At 40.0% G+C, this 17111-nt stretch overlaps 1 protein-coding gene across 1 annotated transcript; it reads right to left on the reverse strand.

Annotated features, from left to right (window-relative positions):
- Window positions 1–355: 355 nt before the first annotated feature.
- On the reverse strand, window positions 356–8792 carry LOC137255448 (uncharacterized). Its single transcript, XM_067792919.1, has 7 exons — window positions 8669–8792; window positions 6466–6528; window positions 5097–5303; window positions 4094–4135; window positions 2829–2891; window positions 1046–1252; window positions 356–645 (listed from the first exon to the last, which is right to left on the reverse strand). The coding sequence occupies exons 1-7, from the start codon at window positions 8790–8792 to the stop codon at window positions 356–358; spliced, it is 996 nt and encodes a 331-aa protein (XP_067649020.1).
- Between the last annotated feature and the right edge of the window lie 8319 nt (window positions 8793–17111).

Genomic DNA, 17111 nt, shown 5'->3' on the forward strand with positions numbered 1-17111 from the left:
ATCACTGGATTGTCTGGTCCAGACAATTATTAACGGACCGGAACCGCTGCGCCATAGCTGGGATGTTAATTAGTGTGGCGTAAAACTAAACTCTCTCACTTAAGTGAACCTACAATCAGGTCGACACTCATCATCTTTAGGCCATTTGTGGGAACCGAAACAAAACAAAAATTAAAAACCCCCAAAAACAACAGGACAACCATCATTTGTTTCACGTTAACTGAGTTTAATGTTGCAGAATCACGAATTCTTTCCTACCCACAACAAAGAAATATTTCAAGTAAAAACAGCACTGATCAGTGGGAGAGTGGATGCGGACGGAAGGTAGCTAGGCCAGTTTCGTACTGTAACCCAATTAACCCTGGGAGGAACACTTTGGGACATCACACTTTTCCCAGCGTGAACCTGGATCTGTAGTGTAACACCACAAAAATCCGGCATGAGATGGATCACGACAGAAGTTAGCAGATCCTGTGATAGTTTGGGGTATGTCAAGTCCTGGTATGGTGAACTGCGCGTCATTTTTAAATCTGTGGGTGTGTGGCTTCTGAGAATCCCATCGCTGACAGATCTTACCGCTTATGGTTGTTGATTGATTTCCAGTATAAAACGCTATTCCAGCAGGCGCCGTCCAGCAGCCAGATACTGTCAAAGAAAACATGAAGCAGTGAAGAGAGAGACATGGCAATCATTACTGATCTTTCGTGGATAGTCCGCTGTTTGATCCCCTTTCCAGTTGTAGTCTTAGCAGCAGTAGTCGCCGTCCTCGTAGTAGTAGTAGTAGTAGTAGTAGTAGTAGTAGTAGTAGTAGTAGTAGTAGTAGTGGTAACCTTTATAACCACAAATGTTAATATCAAATATAGTTACCATAGTTACAGTGTCAGTCTGCAATTATTGGACGAGAATGAGCAAGTGAATTCGACACACAATGAGGATATATCGTGTACTAAAACAATTGCCTCATCAAGGGTAATAGCTAATTGTTATCATTTCAACAGAAGTCCAAGAAGTTATAATTTTGACATTAACTATGTTACATCCTTACTGTTGACACACTTCACTTTGACCACGGTCCAGTGCCCATCTTCCTGACACACGCTCATCATCTGTTGACCAGGGTGGGTGTCAAGAAAACCCTTCTTGCATCTGTAGTTGGCCATGGCATGAAGACCTGTTCTTCTATAGAGGACGTCTGTGCCTTCTGGAGACGTTGGAGCACCACAATGTACCTTCAGCTCGGACGTCAGGTTGGCTGTAACGTCGTAAACATGATATTGATCAGAAGTGCGTTTAGACCTACATTTAACCGCCTTCAAAATTAACATCTAACCAAAGTACCAAAAAATATTACTGAATCAAATGATTTTCAAAAGGGATCACATATGTTAATAATACTAATTAATATGGATATACAACAACTCGATTCTGTATGGACGACACGATATGGGATACACGAGAAGTGACAAGACTTCCTTGCATCTGCTCACCTGGTTTCGGATCGTATATATACATTGGCCGAAACCAGGCCTGTGAATGCTTTGGACGATGTTTTAGGTCGTGAGCAGAAGTAAATGTTCCTCGAGAATATTTCTGTACAGCTTATTGTTCATATTGCCTTCAACTACACAGAGGGGCGCTCTACCTAACACAGACTTGCCATCCCACACGTTAAATGTCGGACAGTACCTTGGGCACTGTACTTTGCTGACACAAAAGTTTTTCAGTTTGTTTGGTCTAGAATTTCAGTGTATTAGGAAACAGCCACACACACCTTTAATCCGAGGAAATCACATTGTCCCTGTTAAAATTTCTATGCAGTTAGCAGCAGTTCAACGTTCGTTCCTTTTGTTTAGGTTTCATGATTGGCGATTGCATGCAGCTAAGTTGTAATTGTCTCCTTATAGACAGCCACAGTTCCTCTATCAATCATATCCAGCCTTAAGGTTTCTAAATTCCTTTGTTTGTTTTCAGATACAAGAATGCCTAGACGCCTCCTGTCACCGACAGTCAATTTACCTGCACTTCCCTGGTGCTCAATGACATATCCATTTGCAATATTTTGTAATTGCTTTGATATCATAATTGTGTTGCATAGATGTTGTTAATGCACTCACGAGTCACCATGAACAACAATGCTAAACCACATGGTTCATGTGTTGTTGGCGAATATGTTATCGCCAAAGAACGCAGAAACTACATCATGGCCCGACAGGTGTCGAAGCCGCGATTTCTCCAAACAAACGTAAGTCTGAGTTTTTACTCCAATTGAGAAAAAGCATTTTGCAGAATCAACTGAAATCGATTTTAAACATTGGAGACAATTTGAGTTTGGTAAATAGAATGCTTAAGTTCATTGGGCTTTTATTTTCATTGGGCTTTTATTTTCAAAATGCATCTGAGTGAAATAGTCATCTGTTTCAAATTGTCAAACTCGGGACCAGATCTTAAACCCATGGGGTATGTTTGGGACATAAGAGAGATCCTCCATAGCAAAATGTTGATGTATTGGACCAGTCATCCATCAGAATAGAGCCAAATATTTCGACGCCAAATTACACCCCAATGAGGAGAAGGGAATGGATGATTTTGCAGTAGGCAGGCATTCTTCGGGTATTGTGCTCGGCATTGGTACTTGTAGAGGACTTTCTGATATTATATCTTTTGCCGTGATTGCTTGCTTAGATATGCCATTTAAATAGCATTGGAGGGTTCGTGTGTCCAGATGGTAAGTTCAGCTAAGGTTAACCTGACCCCGACAGATGTCTTTAAGGGTCCGTGGTAACTAGTAAGGAGTTAACACCGTAAACTGTAATTGAAGGATTCATTACCTAGAGCTGTCTCTATCTTCCTGAGACGAATATCTTTGTTTTTCTTGTCATTCAACAGCTTCTCTGAAACAATAAAATGAACGTAAATGTATGGACGCTAGACTTTAATAAAACTACTAGGAAAATTGTGTTCTATAATATTGGGAACATCTGTTTAAAGTGGATTCTTCGATTCTGACTATGTCGATTCCATGATTTATTTTTTATGAATCACTTTCAAATAGGATAAAACAATTTTATACTGTAATGTACACTCACAAAGGCGAATGTATCACGCACTACTGGTGGCACCTATTATGAACCAACCCACCAGCTAGCCAGCCGACCGACCGTCCGGCTTTATATCTTGTTTGAAAGAGTCAATGATTCAACTTATGCCTGCTCATAAATATCCTTAAGTACTTGAGTCCGTGGCATGATAAAATTAGGGTATGAGATAACGTTTTGGTCATACCATGCGTTTACCAAAACCATGACGTAAAATACAGCCTTACTCCCAACTGGCTTGTAAACGTTTTTAGAGATCGCTATTTTGTCTTACACATACCTTTACATTTTCATAAATACTGAATTAATTTACCTAATCAAACCATGCATTCGTAAAGGATTCCATATTTTATTTCCATTTACCGAGAAATCTACAAAAAAGCATAAAATTTACCAACTTAAGTACTTAAACATTTTGTACAATTGTTTTGAAGACAAAAAATATTGTCAACTGCTGAATATCCCGCTTGCTCTTCATTTGTTTTATCCAGAATGTCTCCCGATTAAAGTAGTCGTGTATTAATGATGTAAGTAAAAATGTTACTAAATATGGTAGGTTGGGTAATCCCTTTGTAATGATTCATACTATTTATATTAGCGTGTTTACGCCAGTTGACAGACATTGTGTGAAAATACTAGTTTTGAGAATATCTTTAAATATTAATTCATAATATGGTATTAATATATCCACTGAATTCTTGAAACACTAAAGTCACATGCTAAAAAGCCAGTTATTTACCAAAAACATCTTACCGTGTGGTGGAAATCACAATATGGAATTCCTGCGCCAGATTGGTATCACAACGGATTCGAGAACAAAACTCAACATTGTTAGTGGCAAACTATGCCACTATAGGTACTCAACCCTGACGTCCGTTGGAATGAAATGGACAGGGAAGAGAACCACTTGGATTCTATCCACTCTTTCATTTCAACGACCGCACAGAAATACGAAGAAATAACATTATGGTATTTGAGGAATGTTTCCAGGTACTTACTGACTTTGTTCTCGAGGTCATTGACACGTTTGTCCTTACCTCCTGAAAATAGATATGCCATGTAGTAATGCAGGAAATATCCCAACAAGTACTTCCCCTGTGAACTCTATGATTCTATGGTCCCATATGACATGCTTGCAATAAGAAGACGCAGCTGCACAGCAACGGTTAAGGATCTTCTAAGATCCAAATATCAGAAATGATAATTAGATGCACATGTATATCGTGCAGGAAATATGCATTATCCTGTATTTTGACCAAATTAATTCCTTTTTAAATGAAATTCTGAACTCTATCCGAAAAGAACCTTTCTAATTTGATAGAGCAAGAATTTAACATTTCAAAAAATAAAACATAATAATTGAAATTACCATGTACGTCTATTAGGAAAATTGCCTCTACATGCATTTAAAACAGTCGGGTTTGTTTTTTCTTTCCCAACATACTACAAACTAATTCAGTAAAAGCTGATTTACACACAAAACAAATATATTTTAGCTGCAATTATCAGTATACACCGAGAAGTGTTTATTCAATACAATGCACTCAAATCATCTGATTTATTCCAAAATCTTGTTATACAACAGAATTTGTATTTGGGTAGAAGTGCAATTTAATTGTATACTTTTAGCGTGAGAGGAATAGTTATGAGAGGTAAAAATTCTGTCTATTCAGCATAATGTTTCATTATCATTATATGTTTTTATCATTATCACAAGTATTGTTGTGACAATTGGAGCAGGTTTAGTCGATCGTGATTATTTAACGAAACTGAGCAGAAGCCAACCATATCTTATATATGTTACTGTCAAATTTTGAAATCAGTCATTTCGCGAAAGGAAGAAAAAATCAGTGATTTCATGAATGAATTTAAGCGCCTGTTGCACTTCAGCTTGGCTATGAAACATTTACAGCTAAGTGCGTGTCTGTGTGTTGGTGTCTACTAGTACTCAACAGAACTTCATGAATATATATTTTGACCTAAAATAGGTTGCATTCTTACTGTTGACACATTTCACGCTGACCATGCTCCATTGCCCATCATTCTGACAAAAGCTCATCATCTGTTGACCAGGGTGGTTGTTAAAGAAACCCTCCTTGCATTCGTAGTTGGCCATGGCATTAAGACCTGTTGAAGTGTAGGCAACGTCTGCGCCTTCTGCAGGAGGTGGAGAACCACAATCTACACCCGACTCAAATACGAGACTTGCTGTAATGTAAACATACATAAATACTCTTCGAAGGTACAATCTGCATTTGACAAAGAGGATTTGTTATGATTGAGGATATGAGCACAATGTGAGACGGATTCCTGATGATATTTATTTTAACCACTTAATACAGTAAAAGATTGAACAAGATGAATAGGTGGAGTGGGATTAAATTCCTTCTGGTGAATTCATTGAGCTATGGAAGCATATGAAAACACAACATTTACAGTTGTTGAAGTAATGTTCAATACAATTTGGTCGAGGAGTTCTGTTATTTTGTCTCTGATACTCTCTACTTACATTATCTTAAACTCCTAGACGGCGCTTTCAGGTTAAAAAACTAACACAAAATTCAAAGTTAGTTAATTCTAAACATAGGCATTCAAAGGTACGTTAAAAAGCAATGTCTCTCCAGTATTTTGATCTTCATAAATGACCGCTCACAAACGAATATAGATAGTACTGTCTGGGTTAATCCCCTACCATTGCTAAATCCCCGGAACCAGATCTCGTAACGTCTTATATCGACAAACCATTCCAAACGTCTCTGTCTTTTTAAAATTGCCAGGGTATTAACTCAAGAGCAAGAACATCTTTGTTTTGATATTTGAGTTCACTTGCCATGCGTCTGTCCTTTCAAACAACTACCAGACACAACTAAGAAAGCATCCATAGGAAAATCGATCACGAGTCTTTGGCGTGACAAGCAAGCACTTTAAGTACTAGGCTATTCCGTCGTCCACCCAAACGTGGATGCCTGAACAAAACAACTCCTTCCCGATGAAAGGACGATTTCATTAAAAATTCAACTGACAAAACTGTATGAGTGGGCGTGTCAAGATGTCCTAAATATCACAAGGCAGTATCTAACAGCAATGGTAAACAGCATCGTGCTCGTGCGGTCCGTGATTGTTTCACCTCCAGAGATGGAAGCACCACTACCCCTGGAGTTGTGCAGATAGATAAAGTGAGGTTTGGCTGAGTTCCCTTGACGTGGGTCCTAATGTGTTTATACTGGCGGTGCGTTACTTTTTCTGTGTTTATATTTGTTGTTCTAGTATAGTTAACAGGATTTTGGTCCATCTTTCTCCCTTCTCCCACCCTCCACCTCTACCACATCGGATATGCGCAAGTGTTTAAGAGATTTTAAAGATACATTACCTAAGGCTGCCTTCATGGTCCGGTGACGAATATCTTTGCTTCTGTGGTCATTTAACAGACTCTCTGTAACAAAAAGGATGACAGGACTCTCACGTGCATTCCTTCGTCATTGGAAACATCTCCTTAATGTGAATAATCTTCGTCTATTCCGACTCTATCATTTGCATGTCCTTAGAAATTACATGAAAGCTGACAACACTATGATATCATGTATTTACACGAAGGATAAAGTGTCCCGTTCAACTGGTGGCACAGTCAGCTATATGGTGGCATTACTATGAAATTTTCATAGAAAAAAGACAGGAATAATGCATTCTTTAAACTTTGGATCACATTCCTCGATTCCAACGATATATATTTCCAGTGTGGCAGAGGTTTTGGTATTTCGCAACGGTGGATTCCTTCGTTCCTATGAAAAATGATTTTACAATGATATTTCAATCAAAACATCAACATACTATAATTACCTTGGTATTCTATTTTCTACTCGGCTGTCCTGGACAAAGTGCACACAAACTCTAGTAGGTAAGGCCAGTAAGGCACTTTTCTCTCTGAAGGTCTTATTTAATAAATACCCTAACATGCCTGTAAAGTTAATGTTCAAATTATTTGATAGCAAAGTTAAACCAGTGTTATTATACGGCTCCGAAATCTGGGGATTTGAGGAAAGGAAATCGATCGAAATGTTTCATACTAATTTCTGTAAATATGTTGTTGGTGTTGGAAAACATGTCTCCAGTAATGGTATTTTAGCAGAATGTGGTAGATTAAATATTTATGTGGATTACTACTAAAGGTGTATCATGTAATGGTGTAAATTGTTAAGGGCGTCTAAGGATCGTTACCCCAAACAGTGTTATTTACTTATGAAGAAATTAGATTCAGCTGGTCGAGTGACTTGGGCGACATCAGTTAAATATCTTTTAAATGCTCATGGCTTCGGGTATGTATGGTATAGTCAGGATGTTGGTGATATTCCCCATTCCATTTCCCTTTTTAGGAAAAGACTTCTTGATTGTGATAAGCAACGTATTCTCGGTAATATCAGAGAATCTGCCCATTTAGGATACCTTAAAGAAGTTAAGTCATTGTTAAATACTGAACATTATGTCTCTTCCATCAATCAAATAGTTATCAGAAGAAATGTATGTTTGCTCAGATTACATTCACTTCCTTTGAGATGTAATATTCGAGATAATAATTTTGATAAGATATGTAAAATGTGTGACTGTGGCTCAAAAGAAGATGAAATTCACTTCATGTTTGAATGCAAAGCATATGATTTTATTAGGGATAGGTATTTTCCATATTCTAGAATGGATAGCAAACAGACTAAATATTTTTGTTTCATAAGTAGTACTTGTATCCACACACTGTCTAACGGTTCAAAATATATTACAGAAGCCCTTACTTTTAGAAATTCCATTACATCCTCTGCTACAAGTTAACTCAATTCCGTCTATGTAATTTGCTACTCTTTATGTTGTAAATTGTTTTCCTTATTGTACATGGGCCAACAGCCTACAAAACCGAGATAAAGAAACTGAAAATCTTTCCAGTGTGTGAAACGCCTATAAATCCCAAGAAGCCCACAGGGCTGATAACTGAAACATCTTGCTGGCCCTGGTAACATATAACCAGAGTCGTAATCCGATGGCAGTTTTGCCGAAAATGCGTCTGAAAGGATCGAAACCTTCACGCCCCTCTTTAAAAAGACAGCGACGGTCGCGCTAGAGCCATGCGTGGATGTGACACTGACCTCGCCAGACCTAGACCCGATGGTTTAAACGTAGGCTTAATATTTGGCTACGACATGCTGGGGTTGTGGGTATGCCATGAATTCGTCGAAGTAGATTAAGGAGTGCGGGGCGGCGCTTGGGGTTCGAATCACCAGGCAGAATCGAATGGCCGTATTGCTATTTTGCCCACGGGATGTAGATATTCTAAGAGCCATGTTTGGAAATTCAAAGTTAGCTTTCGTTGATAATAGTACTAGACATCTTCATGCCCGTTTGCGCTTAGACAGGACCCAGTCGTAAACATGGCCACGAGAGGGGTACGAGGCGCCATCCGGCTTGGCGGAATGACACGGGTAGTTACGAATGCCCGTAAGCGCTGACGACACGTGATCGTCGATCGTGTTCAGATAACTTTGCCCAGCCCCCGGATCTGGTCGTGTTTTAAAGCTTTCGCTGGAGCCGACGTGAGATGAATTTAAGTGTGATTCCTGCCAGCCCCAACCCCAAGGCGGCTATTTCCATTCCCAGGACAACGTGGGCGGCCACGGTGGTAGACGACAACCTGACACCTGACACGCCCAATCCCATGTAGTCGGTCACGAGGGCTTTATCGACCCCATCAATCACATAAGTCACCCTACAGTACTTCTTGTGTAATCCCACTTGCAGGTCGTGTTTCGTTGCATTTGGTGTTTCATGTCACTAATCTGGTGCAAACGAAATCCGTCCACGGTTTTAAGCGTTTAAGTCATGGCCGGTTACAATCCCATGCCGAGTATAATGTCAGTAATAATAATCTTTAATTGGTACTCGGTCAGTTGTGGATGAATGTACTTTAAGCTGATGAAGAGTGTATGCTCGGATAAATGAATGTAGTCGAGTGAAAGGCTGTAGAAAACCGTGCCCCCTCGTGGCTTGTGGTGGGAACTCTTCCTGGTTGTGTGTATATACGACAAATCCATGCCAGCATATTTTTAACCCATTTAGAATTGGTACCTCTTGTGCGGGGTCATCTCTCAGAAATACGTCAATAATAAGTGTAGAACCTGATATCACTTTGATCAACGTTTCTGGGATTTCATAATTATTTTTTTTAATTATATTGTTTTAATCGCATCAGTTTATTCGGGTTCCGGACTAACATATCACCTGTTTGATCAGATAATGTTGATAGGTACACCGTTTTGTTTTTGTTTTTTTGTTGTTTTTTTTGTTGTTTTTTTTTTTTTGTTGAATGAAATACAACTGTCCAGTTGACCCCCATTATTTTCTAGTTCGATTAGCATCATCCATGATGATATAGGGGTAGGTCAAGACCAGATTAATAATGCAGTTCCATTCGGTGATGACTTCTTGTCGCCTGTACACGTTGTAAGTGCACGAGGTCCCTCGGTGTCTCCGAGATTGGATAACGAGATGGTGGCGCTTTGATTCATGTTCAACACACTGATGGGAAGATTATATGTAATTGATTTCCCTTCAATCGCTGTTCGATGTTTTAGAGACCGATCGAGCTGAGATCTTCATCCAGGTGAATAGTCCAGATCCTGGTTGTAGAATGAACAGGAAAAAAATGGTCAAGGACACTCACTCGTATCCGTTGCATTATAAGTGCGGGAGGTACAAGGTGTTTTCCTTGCAGGGCAGATCAATCCCTCGCTGTCCCCGAGATAGCCGCGTGTGACGTTGAGATGATGGTTCATCGTGGACTACGTCCATTACGAAATAGTTTCCAATTGGTTTTCCGATAATTTATCGGACGTCCACTTAACCCCCGTGAGATGGATGTTGCTGGATACGAAAATTTTATGGAGAGAGATTGTGTCTTCCACGGTCACACCCCTTCCACCTCCACCCTGCAGCCTGGTGTAGGAATCGACCTTCACCCACACGTAAACGTAGCAAGTGTGGTACTGTTGTTTAGTTCACCGGGTTTTGATCCCTTTCACGATTTCGACATTGCTGACTGATGGTTTCCCAAGGTAGACTTGGATGACCAGCGTGGAATTCGCCAACATATTTTCCAGGACGTCAACCACGTTGTCAAATTCTGACACCACTTGAAATCCGTTTTGCGTCCCTGGTTCACTTGAGAGCGTTTGGGGTATTTTACGTGAAACTATGTTAACGACCATGCTCCGGTTTTACGTCGGGGCGTAAGCCAAGAGCAACGTTGCATTGTTGACGTCTTTGTTTTCCGTGAATATGTACGGAGACCCCAGTGTGAGGTTGGGAATCAAATCGATCTTAGAGAACACAAACATCCATCGGTTGTTGGTGGTGAAGATAAGCGTGTATGGCTTGTCTCGAGTGACGACATCCTCTCGACGTCGTCCAGGTCGCATGCCGCTGAACGCCATGGCTATCGTCCATTCGTCCTCATCGCTGTGGAGGAGGTCGTACTGCGCGTGGCTGTTCGCTCCTCCAACGTCGACGACATCGCCTAGGACGCTTAAGCTGTCGGATCTACTGCCGTCGGCGGGAACTTCGATGTGTTTGTAAATGCCGGGTATACAGTTTGCCCTCGATGCCGGGTTCATCGAAGCCGCTCCTGTCCTCGATGTGAGAGATCGCCAGGTTGGTGCATTTTCTCGGGTTGGCGCATTTTTTTACCGTTCCTGGCTAGCTATTCTCGAAACATTCGTACCCTACGAACTTCTTAAGCCCATACTTAACAAATTGGCCACGATCAAAGTTAAGAATTCTTAGGGCTACGAACGTTTCGAGAAAAACGGCCCTGGACCCGAAGACTGAGTCATGGTTTGTTTGATAATGGTGGTAGAACCTACACCAAAACGTTGATCTCACAGCAATAAAGAAGTTGTTCATCTATATATTGTCATCCTACGTTACTGTACGCAGCAAACCATGGTATGGAACTGAAGAATGTGTGTGATACGGGCTGGCATTACAACTGATTCGGAAGACATCGTTCAGAAATCGAATTGTAACCGCATTATATTGACTAGCCCTTACAAAGTAGTGCTGGGCATTGGCAAAATTTTCATATATTGTGATGCTTTGATGTATTGCAATATGTATTCCAAAATATTGTGAAAGTGTAACACATGGTTTAAGGGAAAGAAATTGCTGTCTCCTTTCTTATGAAATAATGCCACTGGCTACTGGTAGGGTTCAGATGTGACTGTGCAAAAGATCAACTTAAAATGCTTCCAACCTAACGAGTTTGCTTTAAAGTTTAGAACTCGAGACAAAGCATCTGCAGCGGTGACCGCACTTTTGGTTTGTTTATACCGACAACGAGTTCCCGTATCAATCAATATATTTATTTTTATGATTTGAAAGTGCAATTATATGACCAATAAACGTTCTAAAATCTCTTAACCGGTATTATAGACCACCCTGCTACAACGTCGGTAATACTGAGATGCCAATCGACCTTGTCGTCCATTGAGATTTAACAGCTTGACCATGAAACATAATGGTATACGAAAAACAGTGTGCAAGTACTTACCAACTTTGTTCTCGAGTTCATTAATACGGTGGTCTCTGTTTTCTAAAAACAAAGAATTTGCCAGTTACCTCCCTAAGAATTATTATTTTTGTCTCTAAAAGTCTATTCTACAGTAACAGTTACGCCTGTTGTCACAATAAATCAGATGGATATATACACATATACATTAACAATACTTCTTATATATGACGGTGGAAAATGAAAATAAGAACTAAAATTGTTTAAACATAACATCATTTTATATTATTGCGTAGCTTGGAAGCAAAACCAAAATCGTAATCCGCTCTGACACATCAATTATTAAAATAACTGTTGACCTATTTTTAGTGATCGCTTCAGTTAGATCTTTTTTTTTCAAACAAAACCTTATTGTTAGCTAGGGGTAGCTTTAGATCCTGATCGCCAGCCATCATGATGTGGCATGAATCAGCATAAGGAAGGAATTGTGGTAGCTTCAAACACCACGTTCCCTGCGTATGACCACACAGTTAGCTGACAACAACCCTCAACAGCAGCCAGATCACCACGAGTGGGTGAATGAGTGAGTGACTGAGTTGATATTTAACATCACATCGGCAGTATTTCAGCCATATCGTGACGGGAACAAAACACTAAAATGGAATACATGTGTGTTATAAAAACTTGTCCACAAAGGACAGTAAAACAACTAGAATGTCACAGAAAAGAATGTAAAACTAGTACCTATATACCTAAAACAATTTATCTATAGAGGACAATACAATATAAAACTGTGCTACAGATTGCAAACAACAAATTCTACCATGAAGTCGATTTCCTGTAAAAACCAATGATTAAATGAGAACTAACAGTTGTTAGATCCTTGATAGTTTTGACATTGAAATGCTTATCCCTTGTGATGGAGAATAGATCACCATGAGCTGACAGCTTACAACCATAGCCAGGTCACCATCAGCTGACAACAACTTACAACCGTGGACAGGTCGCCATCAGCTGACAACTTTCAATCGTAGCCAGTTCACCATCAGCTGACAACAACTTACAACCGTAGACAGGTCACCATCAGCTGACAACAACTTACAACCGTAGACAGGTCACCATCAGCTGACAACTTTCAACCGTAACCAGATACCATCAGCTGACAACAACCTTCAACAGCAGTCAGACCACCATCAGCTGGCAACAACCTTCAACTGTAGTCAGGTCAACATCTGCTAACGACAGCTAGCCCCTGAAGTAGCGAGGTTTCATGGTATCCAGTGTATGGCGACTCATACATACACTGACCAGTGTCCTTTTGTGCATGCATTTTTGTGGCAACCGTAAGCGCGATTGATAGTTTAAGGACAATGTCGTTACATTCATCATGTGATTTGAAAATGTAATTTCGTCTTGGAATGAAAGACAGTGTGTTCTTTCACAATTTTTCCTCACTAGCTGCTGCCTTTGTTTATGTTCTCGACAGTTTGAATGGTTTGATGAGTTTTATATATTTGGTATATTTGAATAGATAATATACTTTCGTTGGACTCCATCAGAACGATTCTAGACTGTCATCAGCAAGCCATAAAATACACTAAATGTTATGTTTTCGTTCCACCTTTTCTTACCAACATAGCTACGTATGTCATCGTCACGGACTGCATGTGCCATTATATTATGTAAAAACTTTCAGCAAAGGGGCCTTCAAAGGCCTTCAGTGGAGCACGAAGAACAACTTCAATCTGTCCCTAGGAAACTGTACAGTGTACTAAATTTTATGCTTTCGTTCCACCTTCTTTTACCAAAATAATTACGTATGTCACCGTCAAGAGCTGTATATGCCATAAGGTGGGTTTCAACTAAAATTTGGAGGAATTTATTTTGTCGTAACAGTCATAGTAAAATATAAATAATAATTGAAATAACCAAAACAACGAGAAATTTTGCTACAAAAATAGTTTATGCTACAAAAGGCTTACGAACAAGATCAAAGACAGAAATATAATGTTCTGTCGTTCTACGAACAAATAACCCAAACCCTTTTTCAGAATAATTTATTTACTTTGTTTTTTGCACTAGCACAGCGAGGAGAAATGATTTTCACTATCATGGGGAATTATGGAAGGTGAAATGAAGACTGTTAATTGTACTTTAATACGAAGCACTTGTGAGTGAGTGGGTTAACAATTAACGTCACATCGCCAATATCTCACTTGTGAGTGAGTGGGTTAACAATTAACGTCCCATCGCCAATATCTCACTTGTGAGTGAGTGGGTTAACAATTAACGTCACATCGCCAACATCTCACCTGTGAGTGAGTGGGTTAACAATTAATGTCACATCGCCAATATCTCACTTGTGAGTGAGTGGGTTAATAATTAACGCCACATCGCCAATATCTCACTTGTGAGTGAGTGGGTTAATAATGAATGTCACATCGCCAACATCTCACCTGTGAGTGAGTGGGTTAACAATTAATGTCACATCCCCAATATCTCACGTGTGAGTGAGTGGGTTAACAATTAATGTCACATCGCCAATATCTCACGTGTGAGTGAGTGGGTTAACAATTAACGTCAGATCGCCAACATCTCACTTGTGAGTGAGTGGGTTAACAATTAACGTCACATCGCCAATATCTCACTTGTGACTGAGTGGGCTAACAATGTCACATCGCCAATATCTCACTTGTGAGTGAGTGGGTTAACAATGTCACATCGCCAATATCTCATTTGTGAGTGAGTGGGTTAACAATTAACGTCTCATCGCCAATATCTCACTTGTGAGTGAGTGGGTTAACAATTAACGTCCCATCGCCAATATCTCACTTGTGAGTGAGTGGGTTAACAATTAACGTCACATCGCCAACATCTCACCTGTGAGTGAGTGGGTTAACAATTAATGTCACATCGCCAATATCTCTCACTTGTGAGTGAGTGGGTTAATAATTAACGCCACATCGCCAATATCTCACTTGTGAGTGAGTGGGTTAATAATGAATGTCACATCGCCAACATCTCACTTGTGAGTGAGTGGGTTAACAATTAACTTCACATCGCCAATATCTCACGTGTGAGTGAGTGGGTTAACAATTAACGTCAGATCGCCAACATCTCACTTGTGAGTGAGTGGGTTAACAATTAACGTCACATCGCCAATATCTCACTTGTGACTGAGTGGGCTAACAATGTCACATCGCCAATATCTCACTTGTGAGTGAGTGGGTTAACAATGTCACATCGCCAATATCTCATTTGTGAGTGAGTGGGTTAACAATTAATGTCACATCGCCAATATCTCACTTGTGACTGAGTGGGCTAACAATGTCACATCGCCAATATCTCACTTGTGAGTGAGTGGGTTAACAATGTCACATCGCCAATATCTCATTTGTGAGTGAGTGGGTTAACAATTAATGTCACATCGCCAATATCTCACTTGTGAGTGAGTGGATTAACAATGTCACATCGCCAATATCTCACTTGTGAGTGAGTGGGTTAACAATTAACTTCACATTGCCAATATCTCATTTGTGAGCGAGTGGGTTAACAATTAACGTCACATCGCCAATATCTCAGCCATGTCGTGAGGAAAACAAATTATATTCGATGAAAGAAAGCATTTTGAAGAATAAAACATGTCACGGTGGACAGTAAAAGTATAAGGATATCTCAGATATGGATACAAAACTAGCATGGAAAAGTAAAACATTCTGGTTATTAAAGCAAACAATACAGTATAGAACACAGGCTATAGATCGCCGACAACTGAAAGATCACTTTTAGATCACCAGACTAGGGACCATGGGGACTTACAGTACCGCTGCTACCTACATGGACCCTAGCTGCATTTATAACATCTCTTCAGCCGCTGGCGAGTGTAAGAAATGCAAGACAAAATTAGAATAACAAGAATACTGCGATTAAAAACGCGGTAGACGTAAATTTACTTCGGATGTTTAGGGACTTACGTACCCGAAGCACTTGTGATACATGTGGTCTCACCATAGGCAAGTGAATTTGTTCACTCAGCAGTAAATGGGTACCCGGTGAAATAAGTCGTGAGACTATTAACCTTTTCACGCCGAACGGACAGCTTGGGTTATCCGGGGCATTCATGATCAGACTGTTCGCCTTGAGCAGGATATCTAGACACGAAAGGTTCGATATAAATATTCAATTGTAACCAGAATGTCAGTGATATATCGTTACCTTGCATGAGGCCCGCTGTCCTGGGTAACACACTGGCCTGTCTCGGCAGAGATGGTGAAAATCCTTCAATGACAAACGCCCATTCAGTGGCCAGCAGCACGCAGAGCAATATCTTCTCCATGTCTTCAAGAATCAACAGAATATGAAAAGAAGTCATTGAGGTATTTATACATTTTATTTCACCTAACGTGCTAGGTTAAATTTATAGACTTTGTTCAAAACGCACTCTGCCTCTGTGAACTAGCGACTGCGACTGAATACAACACTGACATATGTAATTCTAACATTGTGGGCTTTGTTCATATTCACATCAACCACGAGGTCTTATCATGCATTGATAATTATGTTTTGTTTCTCTTCAAGGTTGTGTAGCATATATGTGTTGCCAGCTACAACAGGACAATAAACTGTGGGGTTGATTGATTGGCCCAGGCTACAGCCTTTGTTGTTGTATGTCTTAAGGTATTTCTTAAGACGATATTAGTACTTTCTTGTGAGAAGTTTGAGTGATTGAGTTTAGTTTTACGTCGCACTCAGCAATATTCCAGATATGTGGCGTCGGTCCGTAAATAATCGAGTCTTGACCAGACAATCCAGTGATCAACAGCACGAGCATTTATCTGCGCAATTGGGAACCGATGACATGTAAACCAGGTCAGCTAGCCTGACCACCCGATACCTTTAGTCACCTCATACGGACCTTCACGGGTCCCTCCAAACTAGATGCAAGAGTTGTGAATGACGTTTATATGTTTTTTGTTTCTGCTTTTCACATAGCCTTTAAATAGCATCGTTCAATTGTTGATTTCATACTGCTTATATATACTCCCTCATATATGATGGAGTCTTTGTGGGGAAGTTCATCATCTCCGCTACACGATTTCAGTATAAAACAAATACAGGCGACCTAGCTTTAAGAATCTGCAGGTGTTTACAGATAGTAGTATAATTAATAGTGGCACGAGACCACTATTATTTGAAGGCGAGTGCGTGCGTGAGAGTCAAAACACTTAATTCTCTGAAAAGGAATATGTAACTAACAATACAGATATGGACCATACTAACTACCTGTCGTGGGTAACCAGTCCTATTTTCGATGCTGGCAAGTATGAGAAAGAAGCCTTTCATTGGTTGAATGTTTTCATTACCATCCACAGAGAAAATTTGAGGATAGGGGTGGCCCGTGCCCGCAAGTAGAGAATAATATAATGCTTCAGAGCCTCATTTGAGATTGATTCTTCACAAACCCAGCCTTATAA

Source organism: Haliotis asinina, chromosome 1 (genome assembly GCF_037392515.1).
Source record: "Haliotis asinina isolate JCU_RB_2024 chromosome 1, JCU_Hal_asi_v2, whole genome shotgun sequence".
In the NCBI taxonomy this organism is placed as follows: Eukaryota; Metazoa; Mollusca; class Gastropoda; order Lepetellida; family Haliotidae; genus Haliotis; species Haliotis asinina.